The sequence below is a fragment of the Benincasa hispida genome, chromosome 11 (genome assembly GCF_009727055.1).
Source record: "Benincasa hispida cultivar B227 chromosome 11, ASM972705v1, whole genome shotgun sequence".
NCBI lineage: Eukaryota > Viridiplantae > Streptophyta > Magnoliopsida > Cucurbitales > Cucurbitaceae > Benincasa > Benincasa hispida.
In genome coordinates, this window is record NC_052359.1 from 73,716,873 (window position 1) to 73,740,537 (window position 23,665).

Sequence of the window (23,665 nt, forward strand, 5' to 3'; positions counted from 1 at the left end):
TTACACTATTGTAAGGTATGTTAAATAGTACCTATAAAACTTTGGAGTGGGGGAGAGATTCATTAGCAAATGATACTTTATCTAGCTATGAGATACATGTCTAACATATTCAATAAATAATTAATATTTCCTAGAGATATATAAAAATATTTAAGGAATGTTTGCAGCAAGGAGTGGAGATGCTTAGTTTGAGTAGTTGCTTAATTGTGGAACCCACAACATAAAAAGTTAACAAGTCATGGATTTGTTGTTTTTTAGTAGTGAGTCCCACAAACTCCTTGGACCAAATAAGGAATAGAGTTAACAACTCTAGTGACTAATCCCAACTACTTTTTCGGCCAAACATGTTCTTTGTGAGATTATTGGTAAGAATGGCAAAACTTACTGCAAAATAGCTCGATAGTTAAAAACGCCTATCCTATACTTCTATTAGCACTTTTTGAGATATGGATCGTTGTCTTCTATTCTAGTTCATAATATTACACCATTTCTCTTTGCATTTTAAGCCCTTATTTCACCCTTTTTTTAACTTCTCAATCTTTTGGAATAACGATTGTTTACCTAATATAGATGCAATTACGCTTGGTGTACAACTCTACTTTCTGATTCTTGTGCCTTAAAAAATTGTTACCTGCCAAACAGAAAAGAGAGAAGTTTTAGTCGGTATACACATCGATCGAAACATTGAGAAATAACACTTGTTTGTTCAAACAAACAGTCTGCACTGAAAAAAGCATCAGCAAGTTACATTATCTTTATTGATTTACGTGTCGTCAATGCATATCAAACATGGGCAATTACTTCTACCTTGTCTACATTCTCTGAGCTTCTTCATAAATAGAACGAAAAAGTACCGACGATAAGTATCGCTCGCCATAGCTTGGAAATATAACCTACAAGCATGAATACCGTCATAATAAGTAGAGTTAAGATTTTGATCAAACATATTCAATTTTCTTGCCCTTTTGAAGACCAACATTGCACAGTCCTTTTCTTTTCCATTTTCATTTTAGATTAGGTTTTTAAGAGTCGAACGTATAAGGCCCAAACCATTTGGTTTTTTATTTTTTGTTCTCAAAAATTAAGTTTATATACTTCCAAAAAGAATAGTTTTCAAAAACTTATTTTTGTTTTTAAAATTTGACTAAGAATTTAACAGTTTTTCTCATAAATGTGAAACCATAGTATGGAATGTATGGTATACATTTTTAAAACAGAAACCTAAAAACAAAGTTATACCAAACAGGGCTCCAATTTGCAATAATTGCCCACTACAAATTGCAAACTGGGGAAAAAATAATAATAATCAGTGGGGGGAAAACGAGTGCAAAGATTTAGTAGATTGAAAATTAAAAATTGTATAGTTGATCACGGAAAAGAACAGAATGTTGCAGAAGAAGTGTAGAAAAAGAAAGAGAAATGAAAAGGAGAAGAAATGGCATGGAAAAGATGATAATAAGTTTTCCACAAAAAATACATGATTTCAATGGAGAAACAATAGACATCAAAATACATGACTTTCCAATGGAGAAAACGGAATGAACGTACCACAACAAGTTTTCCCGCATTTTCAGGCCTCCTTGCCAAACTTATCGCTGCTACTGCAGCAGCTCCTGATGAAATGCCAACCTACCAAGAGGTGAAAATATTTTAATTACTAAAAATCTAAAATAACACTTTCACTCTAGGGATGAGAAACTATCAAATCTCAAGGAAAACTATCGAAGCGGGGAGACCACCAGATCTCAAGGGAAATATGAAGGATCATCCACAGGACACTTCAAAATTTCCACACGAATTGTTGATGGAGAAATGGATAGAAGTAGAAAAACGCAAGGAAATTTGCCACTTAAAATAACATTTCAGAACATAACTAATTACCAGTAGGCCTTCCTCCAATGCTAATCTCCTGGCCATTTCTATAGCTTCATCATTGGTTACCTACATTTATCTCGTTAGCAAGTTATTTACTAGCAGTTGATAACTGACTGTGGCCATTAAAAAACAAAACAAAACAAGACAAAAAAATCATGTAACAATATCAGGTATTAATAGTTTTTAAAAATATTTCAGGTATAAACGTGGTCTTCTAGACTATAACATTCAAAATCTGAACCAAATAACAAATAATGACTACAATGAGCCACAACATCGATATGTAACACATCAAAAGAAGAGAAAAAGGATGTGGCAATTCCACCAGGTGGAATATAATTGATATATTAAGTAATAATTTGGAACACATATAAGTCATCTTAAATATTCAATTTTATAGTAAACTAAAGAGAGAGAGAAAAGTTCTAAAACATAAAATGTATATTCCACTATCGGCATAGCATATTACTCCTTACCTTCAAAGGGAAGTAATTACCTTGATCACCTCATCAAGCAACTTGACATCCAGAATAGGGGGCACATAACCTGCGCCAATCGTCAATAATGTTAATGCCTGAGTAATCAACAATTGAACCTTATTTGAACCAAAAACTAGAGATCATTGTTCCAAGTACAAGATAAATACAATTCAACTCACCGGCATTTTCTCCAGAGATTACACTTCTTTCCGCAGGTTCTACACCAACTATCTAAGTTAATAAAACACAGTGTCAAAACATTAAACACGATCTAAAGGAAGCACAAACCAGAACCAGAATAAATGACTAATATACTAAGAACTTATAGATTTGAGAGGAAATCTATGAATACAGCTCCTTTTTGGGTGAATTGGAATCTATCGAGTCAAACAATATTGAAAATTGGAGAGGCTGGAAAATTGATGCTTTCATAATCTAGTCCATTGCAAAAAGTAGAATTCACGGAATTCAGAATGCTAACAGTCCAAAAAGAATTTGCATTCTTATCTGGCAACTTGGAAAACCAAAAGTACAAAGTTGTCTCTTTCTTTCTTTCAAAGTATCATTTACTTTTCTCTTTACTTTTTTCTCATATAAATAATAGATCGTAAATAAAAAATCTAACATATGGAAAATATGTGACAAACATTTATATTTCTTGAAATAATGAAATCATTTGATGAGCTAATAATATGTATAATATTATAAAAATATGATAACTTTGTATAATAAGGATTTTGATTTATGATTATTGACAATATGTTCATGGCTTTCATGAGAACTTGTAAAATTCTTGAGAATTTTGTTATTAAGTTAGTTGGCCACTTTGCTTATCCATTTTTGTCCTTTTTCTTTCGATTTTTCCATTATTTATTCAGTGCATAACTCCATCTCTACTAGTCTTTTACTTTTCTTATATAAAGAATTTAACAAGGAAAGCAATAGTGTTTTTTTTTTTTTTTTATAGGAAACAAGAATTTCATTGATGTGATGAAATTATAAAAGGGGTCTTATCCATTGAATTACAAAAAACTTCTCCAATTGGTCATGAGAGTGGTAAAACTAAAGTTACAAAAAGGGGAGACCAGTTTTTGATAGCCTAAACCTGAATTGTTTCTTTCCTCATATTTAGGTAACGACCAGTGCCTGTAATCGTACCACCAGTTCCAATTCCAGCAACAAATATGTCAACACTGCCCATGGTATCTTCCCATATCTCAGGTCCTGTAGTTTCAAAGTGGACCTGTAATTCATGCCGTACATTATATGATTGTCATCACTTGCAATGTGATTGTATAAAAAGGAGGAAATAATGAAGATTGTATAAGACTTATAGAATACAGAGCCATTTAGGTTGCATATAGTATGTGTTGACAACTGAATAAAGAGGAAACGGAAATAACCTTCGTATTAGCAATATTATCAAACTGTTGAAGCATGTAGGCATTCGGATTACTAATTAGAATTTCTTCAGCTTTGGCAATAGCCCCTTGGAGGCCTTTCTCTGGGTCTGTCAAAACAATTTCTGCACCAAAAGCACGTAGTAGGATCCTCCTTTCAACATTTATGGATGCAGGCATGGTGGCTACAAGTTTGTAGCCTTTTGCTGCAGCAACGAAAGCTATGCCAAGTCCGGTATTCCCAGTTGTTGGCTCAACTAATATGGTCTACCCATTACAAGAATGTAACATCAAAGTCGTGTATTTTATTTTTAAAAAGAAAACAAATATTTCCTAGATAAATGAAATAATATTAAAGATGGTTGGACAAAACATCTCAAAAGCCAAGCGCTCATGTACTTAATAGTAGAAATAAGATATGCTCCAACTTAATATATCTGCTCCTGAATCTTAAACAACACAACTTTTTCCAAGCACAATTTACCTTATCTGGAGAAATTGCACCACTCTCCTCAGCACTGGATATCATACTGTAACCAATCCTGAGAAGGCAATAAGGTAATAGACATAAACTGACTGGACATATTTATATATATCTATAACTCTCACTAAGATGAAAAGAAAAAATATGTTAAAAAGGATACATGGTCCGACACATTATGTTGCTGATGTAGCCAAAAATCTGAAGTCTAGTTAATTTGAAAAGCAGTATAGAGTAGAGTTGAGTTGAGTGTAAACTTACATAAAATTAGGCTGAAAGTAGAAAGTTAGAAACCGAGACTGCCTATGTCAGTCACCACTATGCCCTGTAAAAATAGCCCAAAAGCACAAAAACCCAAGTTTTGCAATCTCTTTTTAATATGCTATTTTGTTAGTAATAGACTTGTAGTTTGTTGATTATTCCTCTATAAATAGAAGCTTTAAGCTCTCATTTTAGAGACTTTTGGAATGACTTTAATCCTAATTAAGTTTTCTTGAAGAGTAGATAAGCGACATCAGTTGTTTGATGTTTCATTAATAATTTTCCTAGATACCACTCGGAATATAGTTGTCATGCCAACCAACGCAGGGTTCTATAGAAATGTGCTGTCATACGCAAGGATTCTAACGAGTACAATACAGAGATAGAAGCGTACCTGTCTTTGACACTTCGACATGGTTGCATTGATTCAAGTTTTGCAGCAATATTGGCCACACAACCTTCTGTTACTTTGTTGAGATATACCATGGGCGTTCTTCCGATCAACTAAATACATTCAATAAAACCATCCAAATCAGTAAATTTTGACCATAAAACTAATAATTTTATCAAATTGAAAATTAAACTTGAATACATCTAACGTCTCAATTAGTTAATTTCCATTTTGTAATTTCTTATCCTCCCTTCGATCTAGCGATAACAAACCCCAAAAATCCTCATCAGTATCCCTTTCAAACGAACAAACAGTTGAGATCTACACCATACTTGTCGTAATTCGAGAAACAAAATGAACCATGAGAGAGAGAGAATATTCAAGAACCTGAGTTACGTCATCGGCAATGTTGACGGAGTCGAGGCCTTCCCATGTCGTGTAGGTGGAGCTAGCTTTCGCGAGCACTGGTCTCTGTGCTACAGCAGAGAAGCTCTGAAGCACAACATTGATGGATGTCACTGGGTGACGCTTTGGAGAGAAAGCAAAGGGAAGAGGAAATGGAAGCGAAGGAGATGGCGATAGAAAGGAAGAAACCGCCATGGCTAATGGCCGTTGCTAAGGTTTTTCAGGGGTTTAGGACAGCAAGCTCTATTTTAGTATGGATAAATATATCCGTAAAATAGTACTAAAATAGTGAAATTATTTCCAACGGTTTGTAAAATTTTAAAATTATCAATAAAAATATTATAATTTCAAAATTTTGCTTTATTTTATATATATTTTCGTTATTTTTCTATATTTAAAAATATCCCTACTAAATTCTATAGAGAGAGAGGTTTAAACATTGTTTTGTTTAGATACTTGTTTTTTATTCATTTTGGTCTTTATAGTTTTAAAAAATTCTTTAGTTCCTATACTTTTTATTTTGGTTTATTTTGGTTCCTATATTTTTAAGTTTATTTTGGTTCTTATATTTTCAACTTTGGTTCATTATGATCCTTATTTTAATCTCATGAAAATAAAAATTCTTAAAATACGAAGATCAAAATGAACCAAAATTCAAATATAAAGATCAAAATGAACCAAAGTTAAAAATATAGGATTCAAAATGAACATTTTAAAAGTATGAAAACCAAAATGAACCAAATTTAAAAATACAGGATCAAAGTAATATTTAAATTTTAAACATACATGCATACACACATATATACACACACGCACACATACATAAAATAGGGATACTAAAAAAATTATTTATTTATAAAAAAAAATTCTTATAAATAAAAAAAATTAAAAAATATTTACATTTTATAGCAAAAAATTTCAAAATTTTCGGGTACTTTCTGAACTTTTTACTATAAATTGTACATATATTTAAATTATTTTATTTTCAAAACTAATAATTAAGGTGTTTTTTTTTTTTTAAGAATGAAACAATTTACTCTTAAAGTTATAATTTAATTGAGAAATTTTTGTTATAATGTTTATACTCATATATTTTTTAACACGAAATTAATAAAATATATATTGGGTATTCATAAAATATATCGAAGATGCTCTTTAAAAAAAATATATTAAAGACATCGACATCGATTAATTTTTAATATATAGACATATATCTTAATGGAATGGAAAGTTAATGTTGTTTTATAGATTTTACTCATGGAAAAAGTTAAAATATTAGATTCAACTAAAATTAATTAAGTTTTTATTAATAAATAAAAAAATAACTTGCTTGATGAGCATACTTTTCACTTCTGTCCCATGTTTCTTGTTTCAAGGAAAAAAAGAAGTCTCAACTTCAATATGAAAAATAAAACTGGGTCCATTGACTTCTAAATGTCAAATTTAGTCCTCTGCTATCGATAAATTTTTAAATTGTACTTAAAAAAATAAAATTAATCCTCATTGTAGCTTGAAGTTAATTTTTGTTATCTAACTTAGTAAAATAATAACAATAATAATTTTTATTCGAGAAAAGCAACAATATAAATGCTTTCATATTTTATATTAAACTAATAAAAACTTTTAAGAATTATTGATAAGATTCATTCATATATATATATATAAAGTCAACCATCACAATTCAATATGTAGGGAATATATGAATTGGCTTTCTAAATGCTTAAAAAAGTATTTTCAAACGTAAATACAATTTTTAAGCACTTGAAAACTCAAGTCAAATTCGTCTTAAATAATTCTAAAATCAAATCCGAAACTTTGAGTTATTTAAAAAGAAGGATGCAAAAAAGGCTGAAAAATCCTGACAAATGCAATTATTCTCATTTTATTGACCTCAATTGTAGTGTAAAATCAATTAAGAAAACATCCATCTTTTAAAGTTACACATAATCCCTTACAACTTTGATGCTCACTGATACAATTAAAATTTTAAGAACGAAAATTCAAGTCCTCAACTTTAAATTATGAGAATGTTGAAGTGATGGCACCATGGATTAGAATTGAAACTGCATTTCAGGTGAATATCCAAGAGCATCAAGGTGGTCAGCCATGGCCTTGTTCATCGGCGGTGGACCGCACCGTAGAATCTAAACACGTCAATTTAAAAATGTAAGAGATTAAGGACATGATTGAAGAGTGATTTTAAAATCATCAAAATCACTTTTGTCATTTTTAAAAACACTCGAAAACATACTTTTAATCACTCAAAATTAATTTAGTTTTCATTTTGACACTTTTAAATGCAATTTGCATATCATTAGAATTAGTTTTAAAGAACTAAAAACATGTTTCACATGACTAAAATCACTTTCAAACATGTTCTAATTATTTGTCTCGAGAGAGAATTTAACATAGAAGTTATTTGCATAAAAAAATGTCGAAGTTTATTATGAACTAGTCCTGAAATTATTAAACAATATGCTTTAGTCTTTCAAATTTTAAATGTACATTTTAGACTATAAACTTCCTATGAAAACTAATTTAGTCTTTATCGTTAATAATTTATTAGTCATTTAAAACGAATCTCCAAACATTTGACCTAACATTTAACTTACTATATGTGACTTCAAAGTCAACAACGATATTTTATGATCCAACCACCGAACATAACATGAGCCCATAAACAACTTATCAAAATTAACGACAATGACTAAAATGGTTTCTTTATGCAAAATCCAAAGTGTAAAACCATGTTTTGAAGGTCTAGGTCGTCCCTAATAAAATAATATAAGCATGAACGTTGGATTTAAATCTAAGTTTCAAATTATGGGACATAGTAAACAAGTTAAGAATATACAAGGGAGAAAAATACCTTAATGTCAGCAGCAGGTGCAGGGCAGTGCGCTTTAATCATTTCCTTGGACACAAAGCCAACTCCTCCATCCCAAACTTCAGGAGGCTGTTTCCATTTCCATTGTCAAAGAAGAACTTAGCATTGGTAATAACATTAGATGTATCACAAAATTTCTAAACTCGACAAGCTCGGATAAACCGAATCGTATAATGTATATTCTTAATATTCTTCCCTCATTCATAGACTCTCAATCATTAGTTTGATTCACCAGACTCGACCTGCATCTTATCAAGAAAGGAAATAATATATCAAGGATTCTTTTTCCTCTTTCCGTATATTTATGGATATGGTTTTATCTACCGCTTTTTATTAGTGCAAAGATAAGCACCCTTTTAATCATTTCAATTTATCTTATTTAGTCTCCAATAGGAAATGCTTCTTGTACTTGCCTATTGGCTTTTGGGGATATTTCATTAATCAACGAAACGTTTCTTATCCTTAAAAAACGAAAGGAAAATAATATCGTCCAGATTTAAAATCAAGATCTCTTACCATTGTTAGATTACTACCAAATTTAAGAACTTTTAACTGACCTGGTTCAACACATAGTAGACCTTGAAGCGATCAGGGTATCTTTTGGCAAGAAGATCCAATTCATCCTACAACAAGTGATTAATTTAATTTAGTTACATTAAACAGAAGCCAGTATTTGATACCATCACAAAAAAAGTAAATAGATATATTTAGTACCTCTTTCATGATTATAGTATATCACAAGCACAAACAACAGCAATAAAGTCTTGAAAATGGAAGGGTAATACTAAAATAAATGAAAATCGATTCGAAGTGGAAAGAAAAGATTACCTTCAATAGAATATCTTCCAATGTAACATTGGCGTAAATAAGATAAAGCTTGGTTTTGTCATTCGGGTTCTCTAATATAGCGCGAGAAACCTAAAAAAAAGTGAAAGTGAGAGAGCTTCCTATTGTTTTCAAACTTGACAACATACAATGACGCAACACAATATAGCCAAGATTTAGAAATTAAGGAATATCTTATTCTACAAGAAAAGTTGTTTCTTTGATATACTTGGTACATAGGTGTAATGCCAGAGCCTCCAGCAAGCATCCCAAATGCACGAACTTGACCAGGTTCGTACTTGAAACGTCCCTGCAATAATTAATAGAGTAAATAAATTTCAAAAATAGGCACCATCCGAAGCAACTCAATTCTAAATAATGAACAAAAATGGTGCTACGTTTCTCAACTAGACTCTAGGATGTTAAGTTTCTCAATTATTGAAAGGTAGTCTTAGAGAGATGATAAAAGGGTATGGAAGTCGAACCATAGTGATAATAAATTATAATCTTTCAAATTCTAAACATTAAATGTTTAAATTCCCTTTCTAACTTCCATAACACCCAAATCCCGTACAAACTATAGATACATCCACTTCAAATGCCTCCCTTTGGATTTCTACGACTAAGTTTTATAAAGAGAGTTACTACTTTTTGTTCTTTTCTTTATCAACAACTGGGGTCCGGTAAATTTGCTTTTGTTCTTTTGCAGGTCCGAACAAAACCTCCCTCAGAAACTTTTGCACTACTTCGTTACTAGCATCATAAGTTTCAAGGTGAGGTAGAGAAACTTGGATCTAAAGCTTCTTATATAACTAATTAATAATATGAAATCATATCAACATACATTTTACATTGAACTATTCCAGCCAATTGAGCTACATTGTACATTGAACTATTGCAGCCAACTTGAGCATAGCTCAATTGGCTAGGGTGTATGTCCTCAACCAAGAGGTTAGAGGTTCAAATCCCTCCACTCCACATATTACTTAATCCTAAAAAATTTATAATATAATAAGATATTCCAAAACTGCCACCAGAACTTCCCGGTCAGGAAGACCTACCTTTGGTCCTTTTACAGCAAGAACGTCCCCGATACGCATTTCTCGAAAATGATGCGACATCCTGCCTTGGGGATACATCTAAACCCCATACACACATTCATATAAGTATGGGTATTGGAATAATAAAAATTAATGCGACATCATCAACCTATAGAAAGATTTCTATGTGTACCTTTATGACTAGTTCAAAATATCCAACATCAGAATCCAAAGTAGTTGGGGTGTAGGATTTAATAACTTCTTCACCTTGGCTATCCTTCCCCCTGCTCATAATTTTTTTTTTGGAGAGAGAGAGGTCAGATGAACCAAATATTTTGGTAATAGAAAGATGAACCAAATTTTAGGTGCAATAACTGAAACAATCGATTTAATGACAGGGAAAATAAATATATTAGATGAAATGAAACCTGCAACTTAAATGTTGTCCAATAGGAAGACCAAGAATTGAGTCAGGCTTGGGAAGTATAAAAGTGAATTTCGCCACATTGTGGCTCAGCTTGGTACGCTTAACAAGCTTAAACTCCTTAAACTTCTCAGGATCCAAACAGGCTGTATTTACAAACCACATAGCACATATGAGCCAACCAATTTTATTAAAGGTAAATATATACAACGCAGAGAAAGAAAGTTGAGACAGAAATCAAGATAAGACGGTTCTTAAATTATTTATAAATAGAAACATAACCAACCAGAAGAGAATCTTTATATAGAAGGTATATTGATCGTTCAAAGTACTGGTTGAGGATTTGAAAAAAAAAAAAAAAAACACTCACAACTAAATATGAACCGCAGCAATCCAGCAATAGCTCTAAAGAACTAAGCCTAGTCAAGGCGTTTTCTGCCACAAAGTTTACCAACACTGTTCCTACAATTTACCCGAAGATTGAATAATCGAATGTGCAATAATCAAGTGTTAATGACTATTCAATCCATGGCAGTCATCTACCTAAGATTTAATATCCTACGAGTTTCCTTCACACTTAAATCTTGCATAGGCTAAAAAAAAGTGTTGACGACTATTCTTAACGCAACCTTGTCTAAAATTTGTAGTCGAACACACATGCGCGTGCACACACACACATATATATATATATATATTCCTCTTCATCTTCCTACCTCCCATTCTTATCTAGTTTACAAGCCACAAACACACACACATATATTCCTTTTCATCCGCCTACTTCCCATTTTTATCTAGTTTACGAGCCTCTTTTGCAGGCTTCTTCAAAGTTCGACCGGCGCAGAGGTTCCATCCATACCCTTAAGGAGACAACTAGGTCTTTTGAAAAGTGGGAGAAAATATGAGCTGCTAAAACCTACCTCTGTTCTTTGAAGGGGGGATGCTCTGCTTATTAGATAACACTGTAGGTGTTAATCCTTCCATAAGAGACAGAGCAAGCAAAGAAGATTACCTTCTTGAAAATGCATATTTCCCAGTTCCCACAACATCTACCATTTCTTATTAACCAAAAAATCAACACAGATGAATACAATTTCCATAGCCACTAGAATTTAGTTCAATCAGCTCAGCTAGTTTGAAATGTAAACACATCCAAAAGCCAAGCTAACCACTTGAACTTTTACCATTCCTATTACTAAACTTCCAAAATAGACTTCAACAACCACAAAATTCCAAACCATTCAATCATTTTTCTACTGAAAAAGGTAACAAGGATTAGAGTAGAAATAACAGCTGAAAAAAACCCAACACTTCAATTTACAAGATGTGCCTCACATCCAAAAAAAAAAAAAACAAGAAACAGAAAATCACAGTCCAAAAACATGATGAATCTTCACCCAATAAATTAAAACTTCAAACTAAACAAAGAGTTCAAAACACCCAATAAATGAAACCAACAGATACAGAACCCTACACTTTTCATTTACAAGAATCAAATAAGAAATGGGGTAGAGTAGAAACCTCTGGATGCGGGTTTCCTGGAGGAAAAGAGGAAAACAGCACCAACAACAATGGCAACCAGGGCCGCGGCTAAACCAATGAGAACCTGAGAATCGAGGGCCTGTAAAACCTCCATTATGTGATTGATTACACAATGGAGGAAGAGAAAAAATAGCCAGAAATTGAAGGATTTTGAAGAAGAAGAATGGGGTAGGTAAGAATGAAGAAAAATGGTGGGGTTTTAAGGAGTCTAGTGTGGAGTTTTGGTCTTCAAGTAAAGGCTTTTCGTCGTTTTCTTTCGCTACTGATAGAGATCCAGAAAAAGTCAAAGAAATTGGACGAATTAAAATATTCGTTATTTGCCGTTAGTTGGTGACGTTGAAAATAGTGGCCATGGGGGGAGAGTTTTTTCTTTTTAATTATTATTATTATTATTATTATTATATATTTATATGTAATAGAAAATATCGAAATCAATTTTTAGATCTCAAAATAAATTTAAAAAATGTGGGAGTGAATACTCGTGGGAAAAAAAAAAAAAAGGAATGCATCTCCTCAAAATTATGGGAATATTTTTCCAAGAAAAATACTATATTTTAAAACTTGTTTTTTACTATAGTAACCTAAAATTTTTTTGGTTTTAAAAAAAAAAAAAAACATTGTCCTTATCCCTCGTTATCATTTCAAAGTAGTTAAATTTTTTTAAATTTTAGACAAAAATCAAGATTTAGACCGTGTAGTAAATACAACCTAAAATGACATAGAAATCCATATTTCCATTCTATATCACTATCGTACCATTTTAGATTTTAGTTTTTGTTTGAAATCGTAAAAGTTTTTTTCTTCAATGATAGTTTTGGAATATTTTTAAAGGTTAAGAGTAACGTTGTAGTCGAGTTCCTTAAGGTCTCTTTAGTATGCAAACTGAAACAACAATTGATTCAATGAAAACATAATAGTATTTCATATTTTCAATATGTGTCTTACATAAGATTCATAAATTAAATTTCAATTTAAATAAGGAAAATTCTTATAAATAAAAAAATATACAAAATATTTTCATTTTATAGCAAAAAATTTCAAAAGTACAAAATACCTTTGAAACTTTTTTTTGCTCTAAAGTGTATATTTTAAATTTTTTTTATATATAAAAAGGTTCCTTGTTAATATATTTATAAACTATAAAATTAATAATAGTTACTCACTAAATATTACATTGAATATAAAGTACTATTAATTAATTTTTTTTACACAACTAATTAATTTTTTTTAGAGAAACTACTATTAATTAATTTATGAATATGATTTATGTTACAAATGTTGATTATTTCATAATATCATATAATTTATATTATATTATATAATACATATTTAATTTAACAAAAATAATTGAGTTTATTAATGAAATACTATATTCATTAATGTTTTTATCCTCTTTTAATATAATTCTACATTTTAAATTTTCAAATTCAATATTTGAATACATTAAAAACATAAAATATCGTTCTCAGAACTTTCATTGTTTAGATCACAAAATCTGAAAACAATTCCAAAAAATAGAATCCAAGATGTCTACCAAATACATACTCATTGAAGTTTGAATCTAAAAACATAAAATAAAATCTGAATTGTCTACAAAAACAAACGACTTTTGATCTTCAAACATGGTGGCAAGGTTAGGAGCTAATGTATTGTAGATTTGATTGGTACATTAAAGTTTTACTAAAATCAATTTTCGATGAAACCAGTTATAATAAATTTTTAAGCATGTTAAAATATGCAAAATATGTTCAATAAAGACCCATTTGGATTGACTTAAAGAAAAAAATGTTATTCAAAAAACTCATTTTTATTTAAACACTTTTGATATAAACTTGTTAAAGTACACTTAAAAAACTATTTTGAGTGGTTGTCAAATACTCAAATTTCTTTAAAAATGACTTATTTTATAAATTAAATACTTAATGTATACACACCCTAAGTTCCATCATTGCCTTTCTCTTTTCTTTATTTGAATATTTATCAATTTTAAACGTGAGGATGGACTATACTTTTTGTTCTCTAACCATATTCAAACTTTTCTTTTCTTTCAATTTTGGATATGTTTAGGAGGATTTAAAAATAGTGATTTTAATAAAATTGAGGATAATTTTCATACACTTATTTTAATAGTTGACTTTACACTTTTAAAAGTAACTTTCATACAATTAAAATTAATTTTTAATGACTAAAAAGGCATGTTATGAACCATGTTAATATTTAATTTCATACTTGTTCGGGTAGTTTAAATATAATTCAAAGTATCTTTAATGATTAATGTTTATTCTCAAAGATATCTTTAGAATCGTCAATTTTTTTAACAAAAAGAAAAAAGAAAAAAAGGCATTACGTTTGAGATTAAAAAAAAATTAGACGATGGTAAATAAAAAAAATTATATAGAGAGAAGTAAAAATTTATGAAAATAGAGAGAGAAAAATTTCAAGAAAAAAATATTAAAATAGAGGAGAAACCGACAACTAAAATTGAAAGATAAAGAAATAAAGCTATATATAACAATTTTTGGGAAGAATAACAAAAATTTATGGAGAATAACTTCCAAAAGAGGAGAAAAAAAGCTTAGAGTGAAAAACGAGAAATTCGAAGGGCAAAAAGTAGGAGAAATGGGTAACAAAATTAGAGAGACCATAAGTTGAGAGGAAAAAAAAGAGTTGAAACCCGAGAAAAAGTGAGAAAATTGAATTTTTTTTTTATAAAATGGAATAAAATTAGAGATAAGTATTAAATAAGCTCGAGAGAAAATTAGGGAGGGAATAAAAATTAAAGGGAAATAAAGTTAAAAATGGACAAATTTTTCAAAAAGAAAAATACAAATTTTGTCAAAATTCTAGAATAAAATAAAGTTAAATAGGAAGAAAAATTTCTAACCCAAAATAATAGTCTTTTTTTTTAAAAAAAAAGAATAACACTCAAAGACACGTGATAAAAAATACATATACCCCGAGTAATTGAAAAGGAATCGCTTGAACTGATTCAGGAAATTTTTAAAATCACTTTCTCACCATTACCAAATATCACAACAATAATAATGGTGATAATAATAATGATGATAAACCAAAAGTAATTTTGGTCAATTCAAAATCACTCTCAAACATACTCTTAATAATTTAGCTAATTATTTATTTCCAAAACAAAATTGTCAGCAACATGATTCCAACATGGCAATACCAAATATTGTACTTCCTTTACTCTAAAAAAAATTTCATTTTGATCGATATACTTTTAACTTTGATTCATTTTTGTCCATATACTTTTCAAATGTTGTACTTTCGATTTTGATTCAATTTAGTCCAATTTTTAAAAACGGCCAATTTGATTCTTAAAAATGGAAAGACCAAAATAATCACTTTTTAAAAGTACAAAGACCAAAATTAACAGGTAGAGACCAAAATGAACCAAAACTAAAAGACATAATTGTACAACCTATAGAATAGATCTGTTCAAGTGAGGTCGTTCAAATACGTAGAAAACAAAAAACGACACAACACACAGATACACGCACACTCTGATATAGCATTGTTAATAACCATTTTCAAAATACCCAAAGTGAAAGCAACATTTCATAAAAGACTAGACAAGGCACACTACAATAACTCTCAATTATCTCTAACTACAACAATAAAGGACACATTTAGATTGACTCGAGAAAAAAATGCTTTTTAAAAGACTCATTTTTATTTAAGCACTTTTGACAAAAATGGTTGAAATCTCTATTTTAAGTGATTGCCAAATATTCTATTTTCTTTTTCAAAATAACTTATTTTTTAAATTAAACACAAAAAATCCTCCAATGCTCAATATGGAGCCATCAGTCAACTAGAAATAATGGTCAAGTCATTTGATGTTATAAATTATATCCTTCATTATACAGACCAATAGCCGTATAAAGAACGATGAGTATGCACAGGAGTCGGGTATACCTTGATTTTACCCTTGGTTCCTAATACCAATCAATTCAATTTAGATCAGAAGAAAATATTACCAGTTGTTAAACTGAGGGAAAACAACTCCTGCATTACGATTAAGCTTCATCGTCTGAGAGCAAGAATTCTTGTATTTGCTCCCTGTAATTAATTAATAACATAACTATTTAGCTGGGATATTTTCAAAGCATTACTTAATAAGCTCAACATAGTAATAACTGAGGCAGACTTCATCCTGGTATACACTTTAAACACATTACTAAATACAACAACAATATTTCAATAACTTCATTAATTCCACCTAACATGACTTAATATAGACAATTTTAGAAACATGCAAACACAAGCTGAAAGTTATTTAATTTTCATTATATTTTACTTTGATTTCTTTGATTTCTTTGATATGCCCGGGTCCAGAATCAAAGGGAAAAGCCTTTTTGAAAGATGATATACAACAGAGATTTAGATTCATGTTCTTCTTTCATACTACCGACAGTAACAAGACTTAATCTCACCTTAGCGAATTGGAATTGCCAAAGCTGCCATGCATGGCTCGAGCAACCATAGAGGGTGGCAAGAGTGAAAGAAACAGTTCTTGAGACAAGGAATCCTTGGGAAGAATCTGAAATTGACAACTCGAACAACAGGTACAACCCAAAATACTTGAACTTGTCTGGCCAGCTTCAAACCTTCTTAGAGTTTGCACATCTGACGTGTTAAGCGGCCCATTACAGACTGCACAAAATGACTCCGAAGATATAGAGTTAACATGCTTAAAGTTATTTCTCTTTTGACGCCTTTTCGTGGCCAAGGGAACATTACTACTTTCAGTCAAATCCGGAATTCTGCTAAAGTTGAATGGAGTAAGCTTGCCAGCAGTTCTCACAATTGTAGACTCACGAGAAGGATTTTCTACCTATAAAAGAAAGTATAAAACAAAAATTCTTCAGTCAAGTTCTACAAAACAGTCCTGGGTAGGACAAGTGACCTACAACTTGTATGCGTATTTTCTTTCTTACTTGGAAACAATCACTTAAATTAGAAGGTAAAATTGTTTCCATACTCAACCAAAATGGCTCCTAATTTGAACACAAAACATGTTTCCAAAAGGTCATTCTCCAGCCAAAACGAATATAACTGCACATTTTTCTAAATTGACTTCCTACTTATACCTGCAAAAGAGCCACAAATGAGGAGACCAAGTCATTGATGCCAGAACTGGACTGTTTGGTCAGTTCGACTGTCTTTAGACTGCCCTGCCAAGAAACATCTCTCATCATCAGTTAGATTCAATCGAAGTGAACATATTACAGATGCAACAACAGTAAGTAAAATTAAGAGCAGTAAAGTACTAAACGGGACAAAGTTAACCAAGAATTTATCTTGACGATAAATATATTGGAGTACAAAATTACCCATCAACGCAGCAAAGAAGGTTGAGCTCTTGCGCAAGACAGTCAAGTAGAGGAAGTACCACTGGAATCTCCCACCTTGCATCAATATACTGTATATCTGCCGGTAAGGAATACCCTTGGCCCTGCTTGAATTAAAACAGTGAAGTCAAAATCAGTGCAGGGACTATCTCAAATGGAAAGATTCTCGAGTAGAAAAAAATAAGCATCTTATAACAAGTAGTAGTAAAATTTCAAACGAGATAATACATCATAAGATTCCATAGGCCTAGCTATTTTCTATATCTTAATAGGGGTGTCTCCTGAAAAATAATGATGCCCCCCTTTCTCCCCTTCATGCATCCCATTTTTCCCTGCAGAGAGTAGTGCCAGCCTTGCCTTTGCCGAAACTATAAATAGAAGTGTACATGCCAAGCTCTTAGTAAATGATCCAATAAACATGATATTCTTGTATAAACATTTTAGGACAAATTGCAAAAACTACCCCCGAAGTATGGGGTAGTTGCAATTACAGTCTCAAAATTTCAATTATAAAAATTAAGTCCTCAAACTTATACAAGTGTTAGAATTGGATCCTCAAACTTATAATAGTTGCAGAAATTTGATCCTCAAACAATAAAAATTGAATCCTCAGACTTAAAAAATTGTTACAATTTCTACAACTAAGTTTGAGGGTCCAATTTTAACACTTATATAAGTTTGAGGGCCAAATTTTAACACTTATATAAGTTTGAGAGCTTGATTTTTACAACTGAAAGTTTAAGGGTATAATTGCAACTACTACCATACATTAGGAGTGGCATTTGTAATTTGCCCAAGATTTTATTGAAAGTAGTACAACATCCGCTCTAAGTCTAACCCCAACTTTTTGTCAGAACTCTACGCATTACTAAGTGGACGGCAGTTTTAAAAATGTTAATCAACCTTTTTTTAACACTTCTATAGCATGGAAACAGACTTTTGTGTGAGCAAAGTTGCACATCATATTACTGGTTCCAATTTGGATCTTATTATCTTATAAGATATCCTCAAGATCTAAGCTTGAAGCATGCACCAACTGTTCTGTTCTATCTCAAACAACAGAGTTCTCATATCCATGTAAATACCTTAACTGTCAATGCACCGACCTTCTAACCGTCATTCTAGTCAGTCAATATCATGACTCTAAAATTTCTAGTGATTAAACTTTCAAATTGACTCCTTAAAATACAAATAAATATATTAAATAAATTAACAATGAAGGCAAACCTTAACGGTAGAAGAAATCACATGGCATGCAATCCTTGAAGTACATGTCCCAACTAGAAGTCTGTTGTATCCATTTTCAGCTGCAATCTGCGTAACAAACAATAGGACTAAGAATTTCCCTCTCTTTCACTGCAAGCTAAATGAAGGAATAATTGAGGGGCAAACTTTTTGCAAGGATAACATCCGCAAATATGAGATAAGGTCTTCCTTTCCTGTGACATCGTTGACTGTATCTAACAACTTCTTCAACTTCTCCCTTCCATCACTCAAATTTGAAGAGTATACATTCTCAATTTGAACAATATGCAAATCTTTTCTTGGTGGACATAGACTTGACACAACCGATTGGATGGTTTGAATTGTTTGGTCTATCTCATGCGAAGGGATAGAATAAGCAGCGGTTTCATTGATATAAGCAACTCCAACACCAAAAACTTGCAATGACCTATCCTTACTTGCTTCAAAATTTTTGTGTGCTTTTACTTGCATCTCATGAACAAATTGCAAAGCCACCCTGGAAGTTTTGTTAGGAGGTAGATGACTATCAATTTTTAGTGCATCCAAGATAGATTGGTAATTAAAAAATTCTAATTAAATAATTGTATAGGTGACTTTCGAAAGGAATGCCAAATCATTCTCTTTAAGAAATATCAAGATGTTTTTCTCCAAAAATAAATAAATTAAAATAGAAGCTACAAGATGTTATTCAGTTCTTCTAAGTTCACAGTATAAAGATCTTAAAAAGTTGTGCACTGTATCTTTAGAACTGAGAGGTAAGAAATAATTAAACTCAATAAATGTTCATGTTTACATGTAGAGTGAGAAAATTCAAACCTACAACCTCTTAGAAGTAGTAGAGATGTCTTATCCTAAACCCTAAACCCTCAGTTGAATGCCATATGTTTACTCAGATTAACCATAATACCCCATTACACCAAGATGCCTACTCAAAGATCCTAACAACTTTAAACAAACTGCAAATTTTTTGGACCAATCCAAAGAAAAAATCTATTGCATTTTTTTTCTAAAGAAGGAAAATGTAATAACTTCCTTTGGACGGAGTTTGGCTTTCCTCCCCTTTTGCAATTTCATCTCATCATCGAAACTATTTCTCTAAAAATAAGGGGAGAGAAAATGTCATTCATAAGTTGGAGGCGGCTGATACTTGGATGAACTCCACTAATTAGAAACCTTCAGTAAAATTAGAAATAAAAAATTAAGGAGCCCATAAAGCAATCTACCCACCAAAACGAAGGGGAAACTTCTTGCCTCAATCCACAAGAAGCAAGAGTCCTCCCCCTGAGTTTGTCAAAAAGAAAAATTGGGATATTAGCACCAGAAAAATCAGTTAATCCATCTTCATCACCTGAAATACAGGCCTTTTTCACTCAAGAACGGCGTCAAGGAACCAGCAAACATATTCTGTAAGTCTTCTCTAGGCCAAGTTTCATTTAAAAACTCTTTTCTTCTCCCTCCTTCTCCTAGAGTCATCAAATAACTATTAGATGTAAGAAGAGGATCTAAGACTTGCCTCTTTCCCATAAAGGTCGGCTGAAAGATTAGACTCTGATTGTAACTTAATCAAATGATGTCACTGTTTTCTCCCTAAATTTTTTTTTAAAAAAATAGTTCTATTTTACTAGTTTATCTTCTAATTTAAATATTATACATATAACTATATTTGATAATATAGAAAATATATCTTTTATTAAAAAGAAAAAGGTATGTTCTATGTAAAACATAAAGTAGTTCCATTGGAACTACTGACAGAAACATGTGAATACAGTAGATTCTACAAAAAGAATGCTTTTGCCTCAATTCAAAACTCAGAAAAGATATTTTACAAGATTCAAAAGGTTTGTTGGGCAGCTCACGGCTGTCATAATAGATCCAAACACTTGTCCTAAATCCATTCCAAGCTGACACAACCTCCACGAAAATGTTCTAATGGATGCGGGAATGTTGAGTGGGTAGCAGTAGAAGACTTCTGAGTCAAAAGGTAGAATTTGGAGAAACATGGATGAGTGAGTGTTCCAAGCTATTGGGGATGGAACAAATGAAAGGGCTTACCCTTCAAATTTATGGTACTATTGTTCCAAGTACGAGTCATAGTAGTCAACGGAAAGAAACAGAAGTGTTCGATGGTAAGTCAAAAGGTTGAGTAGAAGTTTTCATGTAAGCTAAGTTTTGTGTTTTTCCTACACGATATCTATAGATAGTGCCTTTAGCAACAATATTCCTTGGATGGGTTTTTGCAAGCGCCATTAGGTAGCAAACTTCTTCTGTTTATGACCAAATCACAATAGTTTTAGGTAACCTTTCACTATATCAATAAAAAGTGCTTTATATTTTGTGTTTTACATTTTTAAATGTTATGAGTGAAATTTTCTAATACTGTGCGTATATGCCTACGTGGCACGGATTAGGACGCCCGTAAAAGACTTGCCAAACGGAATAAGATAGGATGAGCATACCATAGCTACCAAGATAGATAAGTAAGCTCATCCAGTGAAGTCAAGTGCAATTTACATGCCCTAGAGGAGAGTTCAACAAAAGCTACTTGAAACAGTAGCTCGGTTAAGTGTTGAATAGATCATCAAAAACTATGGTAGAAGATGAGAAATTGTTTGTATTTAGCTACTGAATACATAACACACATTTCTCGAGGTTAGGCCAATATTACTGAGAGACTAGACATGGCAGCAACGACAATGGAGCAATGATTACCAGTAACGATAACTCCTCCTATAAATAAAGAGGTTAAGATCACGATTGACATAGGTTCTCTTCCTACTTAGCTTTGCTGGGCATCGGTTCTTGTCTTCAGCTTAAGCACTACAGAGTCACACTAATGCTTAGTTCTTCCAATCTATTCACGGATCTTCTCCTTTCTCCTTGCGATAATCTCACTTGTGGAGGTGAAACAGTGCTCTTCGCAAATAATAAAGCAAAATATATGCGAATTGGGTAGGAACGAAAGCACATAAATAGCATTAAAACATGAGAAAATTATTAGCACTCTCGATTCTAACCAAAAGAATAAGCCGTAAAATCTATTGTGTCCACTCGCAACATTCAACAAAAGAAAAGAGTCTTAGCATCTACAGCCATGAACCAATTCTTTACTTAATATACGTAAGTCTGAGAAGGAGGAAAAACCTGGAACAAGGGCCTCCGGAGAATGCAACAAGCACTTTATCAGAAGGAGAGATCATCGCATTGGAATTTACAGCCTGCCGGAACTTACCAAACAAGTTGCTCCGAAAGCAATCGCTGCACAATCGGCCATCGTCTCCTACTCCGGAGCTAGATATGCGTTCCTTGGACTTGCATTTAAAGCAGAGATGCGTATGACTACTGTCGTCGTTCGTGTCAACTTGACAAGACTCCACCGCGGCTGCTGTATCGGACCTGCTTGATGGAGGTGAAACTTGTTCGATTGTATGTTCGTCATGTTGATTTCTGTAGCAGTTGGACTGGCAGGCTGAGGAATTACACGCCATAGATGGTAGTGAATAAAAAGCCTTAAGATTCAAAGCGACAAAGCTTCGCTGCAGACTTGCAAAATTTGCAGAAGCTCCAACTCCATGGCCGTCTCTTTTCTTCTCTCTCCCCTGCAAGGGTTTTATGTTATTTTATGGGGTTTTTTTTCCTTTTTCCTTTTTCTTTTTTTTTTTTCTAAAGTTGGTTTTTTTTCTTTAAAAAAAAAAATTCACAAAACTTTCATAAAAAATTTAGTCTCCGATCTCATCTATTCTTAAATTCATAACAATTTAATTTTTATATTTTTCAATTCGTAATGATTTAGTAAAGTATTATTATAATTTAATGAATTTTTTAAAAAAATAATTTTTATAAACAATAAATACTAAATTGTGTTATTAAAAAAATGATAATTGTTACGTGACATGTGATGACATTCAATTTTGAAGATACTTTTCGTAAAATGGACTAGAGTATTATAAATTTCACGGTTTAGGTACTTAAGGGTTACTTATTAGATTTTATAGACTAAATTGTTATAAATTAAAATTACAAAAATTAAGTTGTTACCAGTTAAAATTTAACCTCTAACGTATTACTTTTATAAAAATTCATCCACCTATATATATTTTGTAAGAAATATTATTTTTGTCATTACTTTGTTTTCAATTTTAGTATTGTTTGCATGCTTTCAATTATTTAATTTTAGTTTATAGGATTTTAAAAAACTTTTTTAGGGGATTATCTGAGTTTGAACTTATAGGAGATGAACTTGTAGAATGACGATAGGTGTTTTATTATCTAAAGTATAATAGATTTTGAATTTTTAAATTCAAAGTTATGGATATGTGTTATATGTGTATTCAAGCAATAAAAAGGTCGCTAGCATTGAATTTTGTGTTAATAAAATTGTGATTTATGAGATATTTCTTAAAAGTTGAGATTTTTTTTTTGTTTTAAAATTAGAAAAATAAGAAATATTTACATAAAATAGCAACATTTTAATTTTTTTTTTATAGAGATGACTAAAAGACTTTCAGTATCTATCAGTAATATAACCGATAAAAATCTATCACTAACACGAATAGAACTATCAATATATATATATTTTTTAATTATTTAACATTTTTTTTCTATCGATAATTTTTTTCCCCTAAATTACATAAGGTGGGGTTTAAGTTGAAAAATCTTACGTCTCAACTTTGAAACTTGAAAAATTATGGAAGTATCTTAGCATTATTTCTTAAAAATCAATAAATAACAAATATTTAAAAATTAAAAAAAAAAAAAAAAAAAAAAAAAAAAAAAAAAAAAAAACCTTTTAAACTCATCCATTAAAACAAATAAATAATACTTTGGAACTCTTTCCGTTTTGGCATATTTGTCAATGTCTTCAAATATTCAAGTCTTTTTACGACCTAAATATTTAGGCTAGCACTTAATGTATTTTTTTTTTTTTAAATTATAGTCTGGAAATTGAACTATAAAATAATAACCTTCATTTCATATTATTAATTTATCGAAATTTTAATAAATTAATAATGGTTGAGAAATCTAGTTAATGAAAATTAATATG

General features: G+C 31.2%; 3 protein-coding genes across 9 annotated transcripts; all 3 read right to left on the reverse strand.

Moving 5' to 3' along the window:
- Positions 1-330: 330 nt before the first annotated feature.
- On the reverse strand, positions 331-5,538 carry LOC120089862 (S-sulfo-L-cysteine synthase (O-acetyl-L-serine-dependent), chloroplastic-like). Of its 7 annotated transcripts, none has more exons than XM_039047282.1 (11): positions 5,275-5,538; positions 4,891-5,000; positions 4,239-4,296; positions 3,758-4,021; positions 3,513-3,597; positions 2,534-2,581; positions 2,372-2,421; positions 1,882-1,941; positions 1,549-1,629; positions 808-893; positions 331-631 (listed from the first exon to the last, which is right to left on the reverse strand). In XM_039047282.1, the coding sequence occupies exons 1-10, from the start codon at positions 5,485-5,487 to the stop codon at positions 813-815; spliced, it is 1,050 nt and encodes a 349-aa protein (XP_038903210.1). In that variant the 5' UTR covers positions 5,488-5,538; the 3' UTR covers positions 331-631; positions 808-812. The 7 variants fall into 7 exon arrangements, 5 of the variants coding, with proteins under 5 accessions (XP_038903210.1, XP_038903208.1, XP_038903209.1 ...); XM_039047280.1 differs by having other exon boundaries at positions 2,534-2,585; positions 3,460-3,597; XM_039047281.1 differs by having other exon boundaries at positions 805-893; positions 2,534-2,585; positions 3,460-3,597.
- Positions 5,539-7,148: 1,610 nt separating this feature from the next.
- LOC120089939 (NADH--cytochrome b5 reductase 1-like) lies at positions 7,149-12,230 on the reverse strand. Its single transcript, XM_039047386.1, has 9 exons — positions 11,987-12,230; positions 10,473-10,614; positions 10,238-10,328; positions 10,066-10,143; positions 9,234-9,314; positions 9,008-9,097; positions 8,737-8,802; positions 8,162-8,248; positions 7,149-7,436 (listed from the first exon to the last, which is right to left on the reverse strand). Exons 1-9 carry the CDS (start codon positions 12,099-12,101, stop codon positions 7,344-7,346), a joined length of 843 nt encoding a protein of 280 aa, XP_038903314.1. The 5' UTR covers positions 12,102-12,230; the 3' UTR covers positions 7,149-7,343.
- A 3,607-nt stretch (positions 12,231-15,837) lies between these two features.
- LOC120091848 (cytoplasmic tRNA 2-thiolation protein 2) lies at positions 15,838-22,240 on the reverse strand. Its single transcript, XM_039049999.1, has 7 exons — positions 21,766-22,240; positions 18,772-19,120; positions 18,607-18,693; positions 17,362-17,483; positions 17,119-17,197; positions 16,462-16,862; positions 15,838-16,087 (listed from the first exon to the last, which is right to left on the reverse strand). Exons 1-7 carry the CDS (start codon positions 22,107-22,109, stop codon positions 16,045-16,047), a joined length of 1,425 nt encoding a protein of 474 aa, XP_038905927.1. The 5' UTR covers positions 22,110-22,240; the 3' UTR covers positions 15,838-16,044.
- Between the last annotated feature and the right edge of the window lie 1,425 nt (positions 22,241-23,665).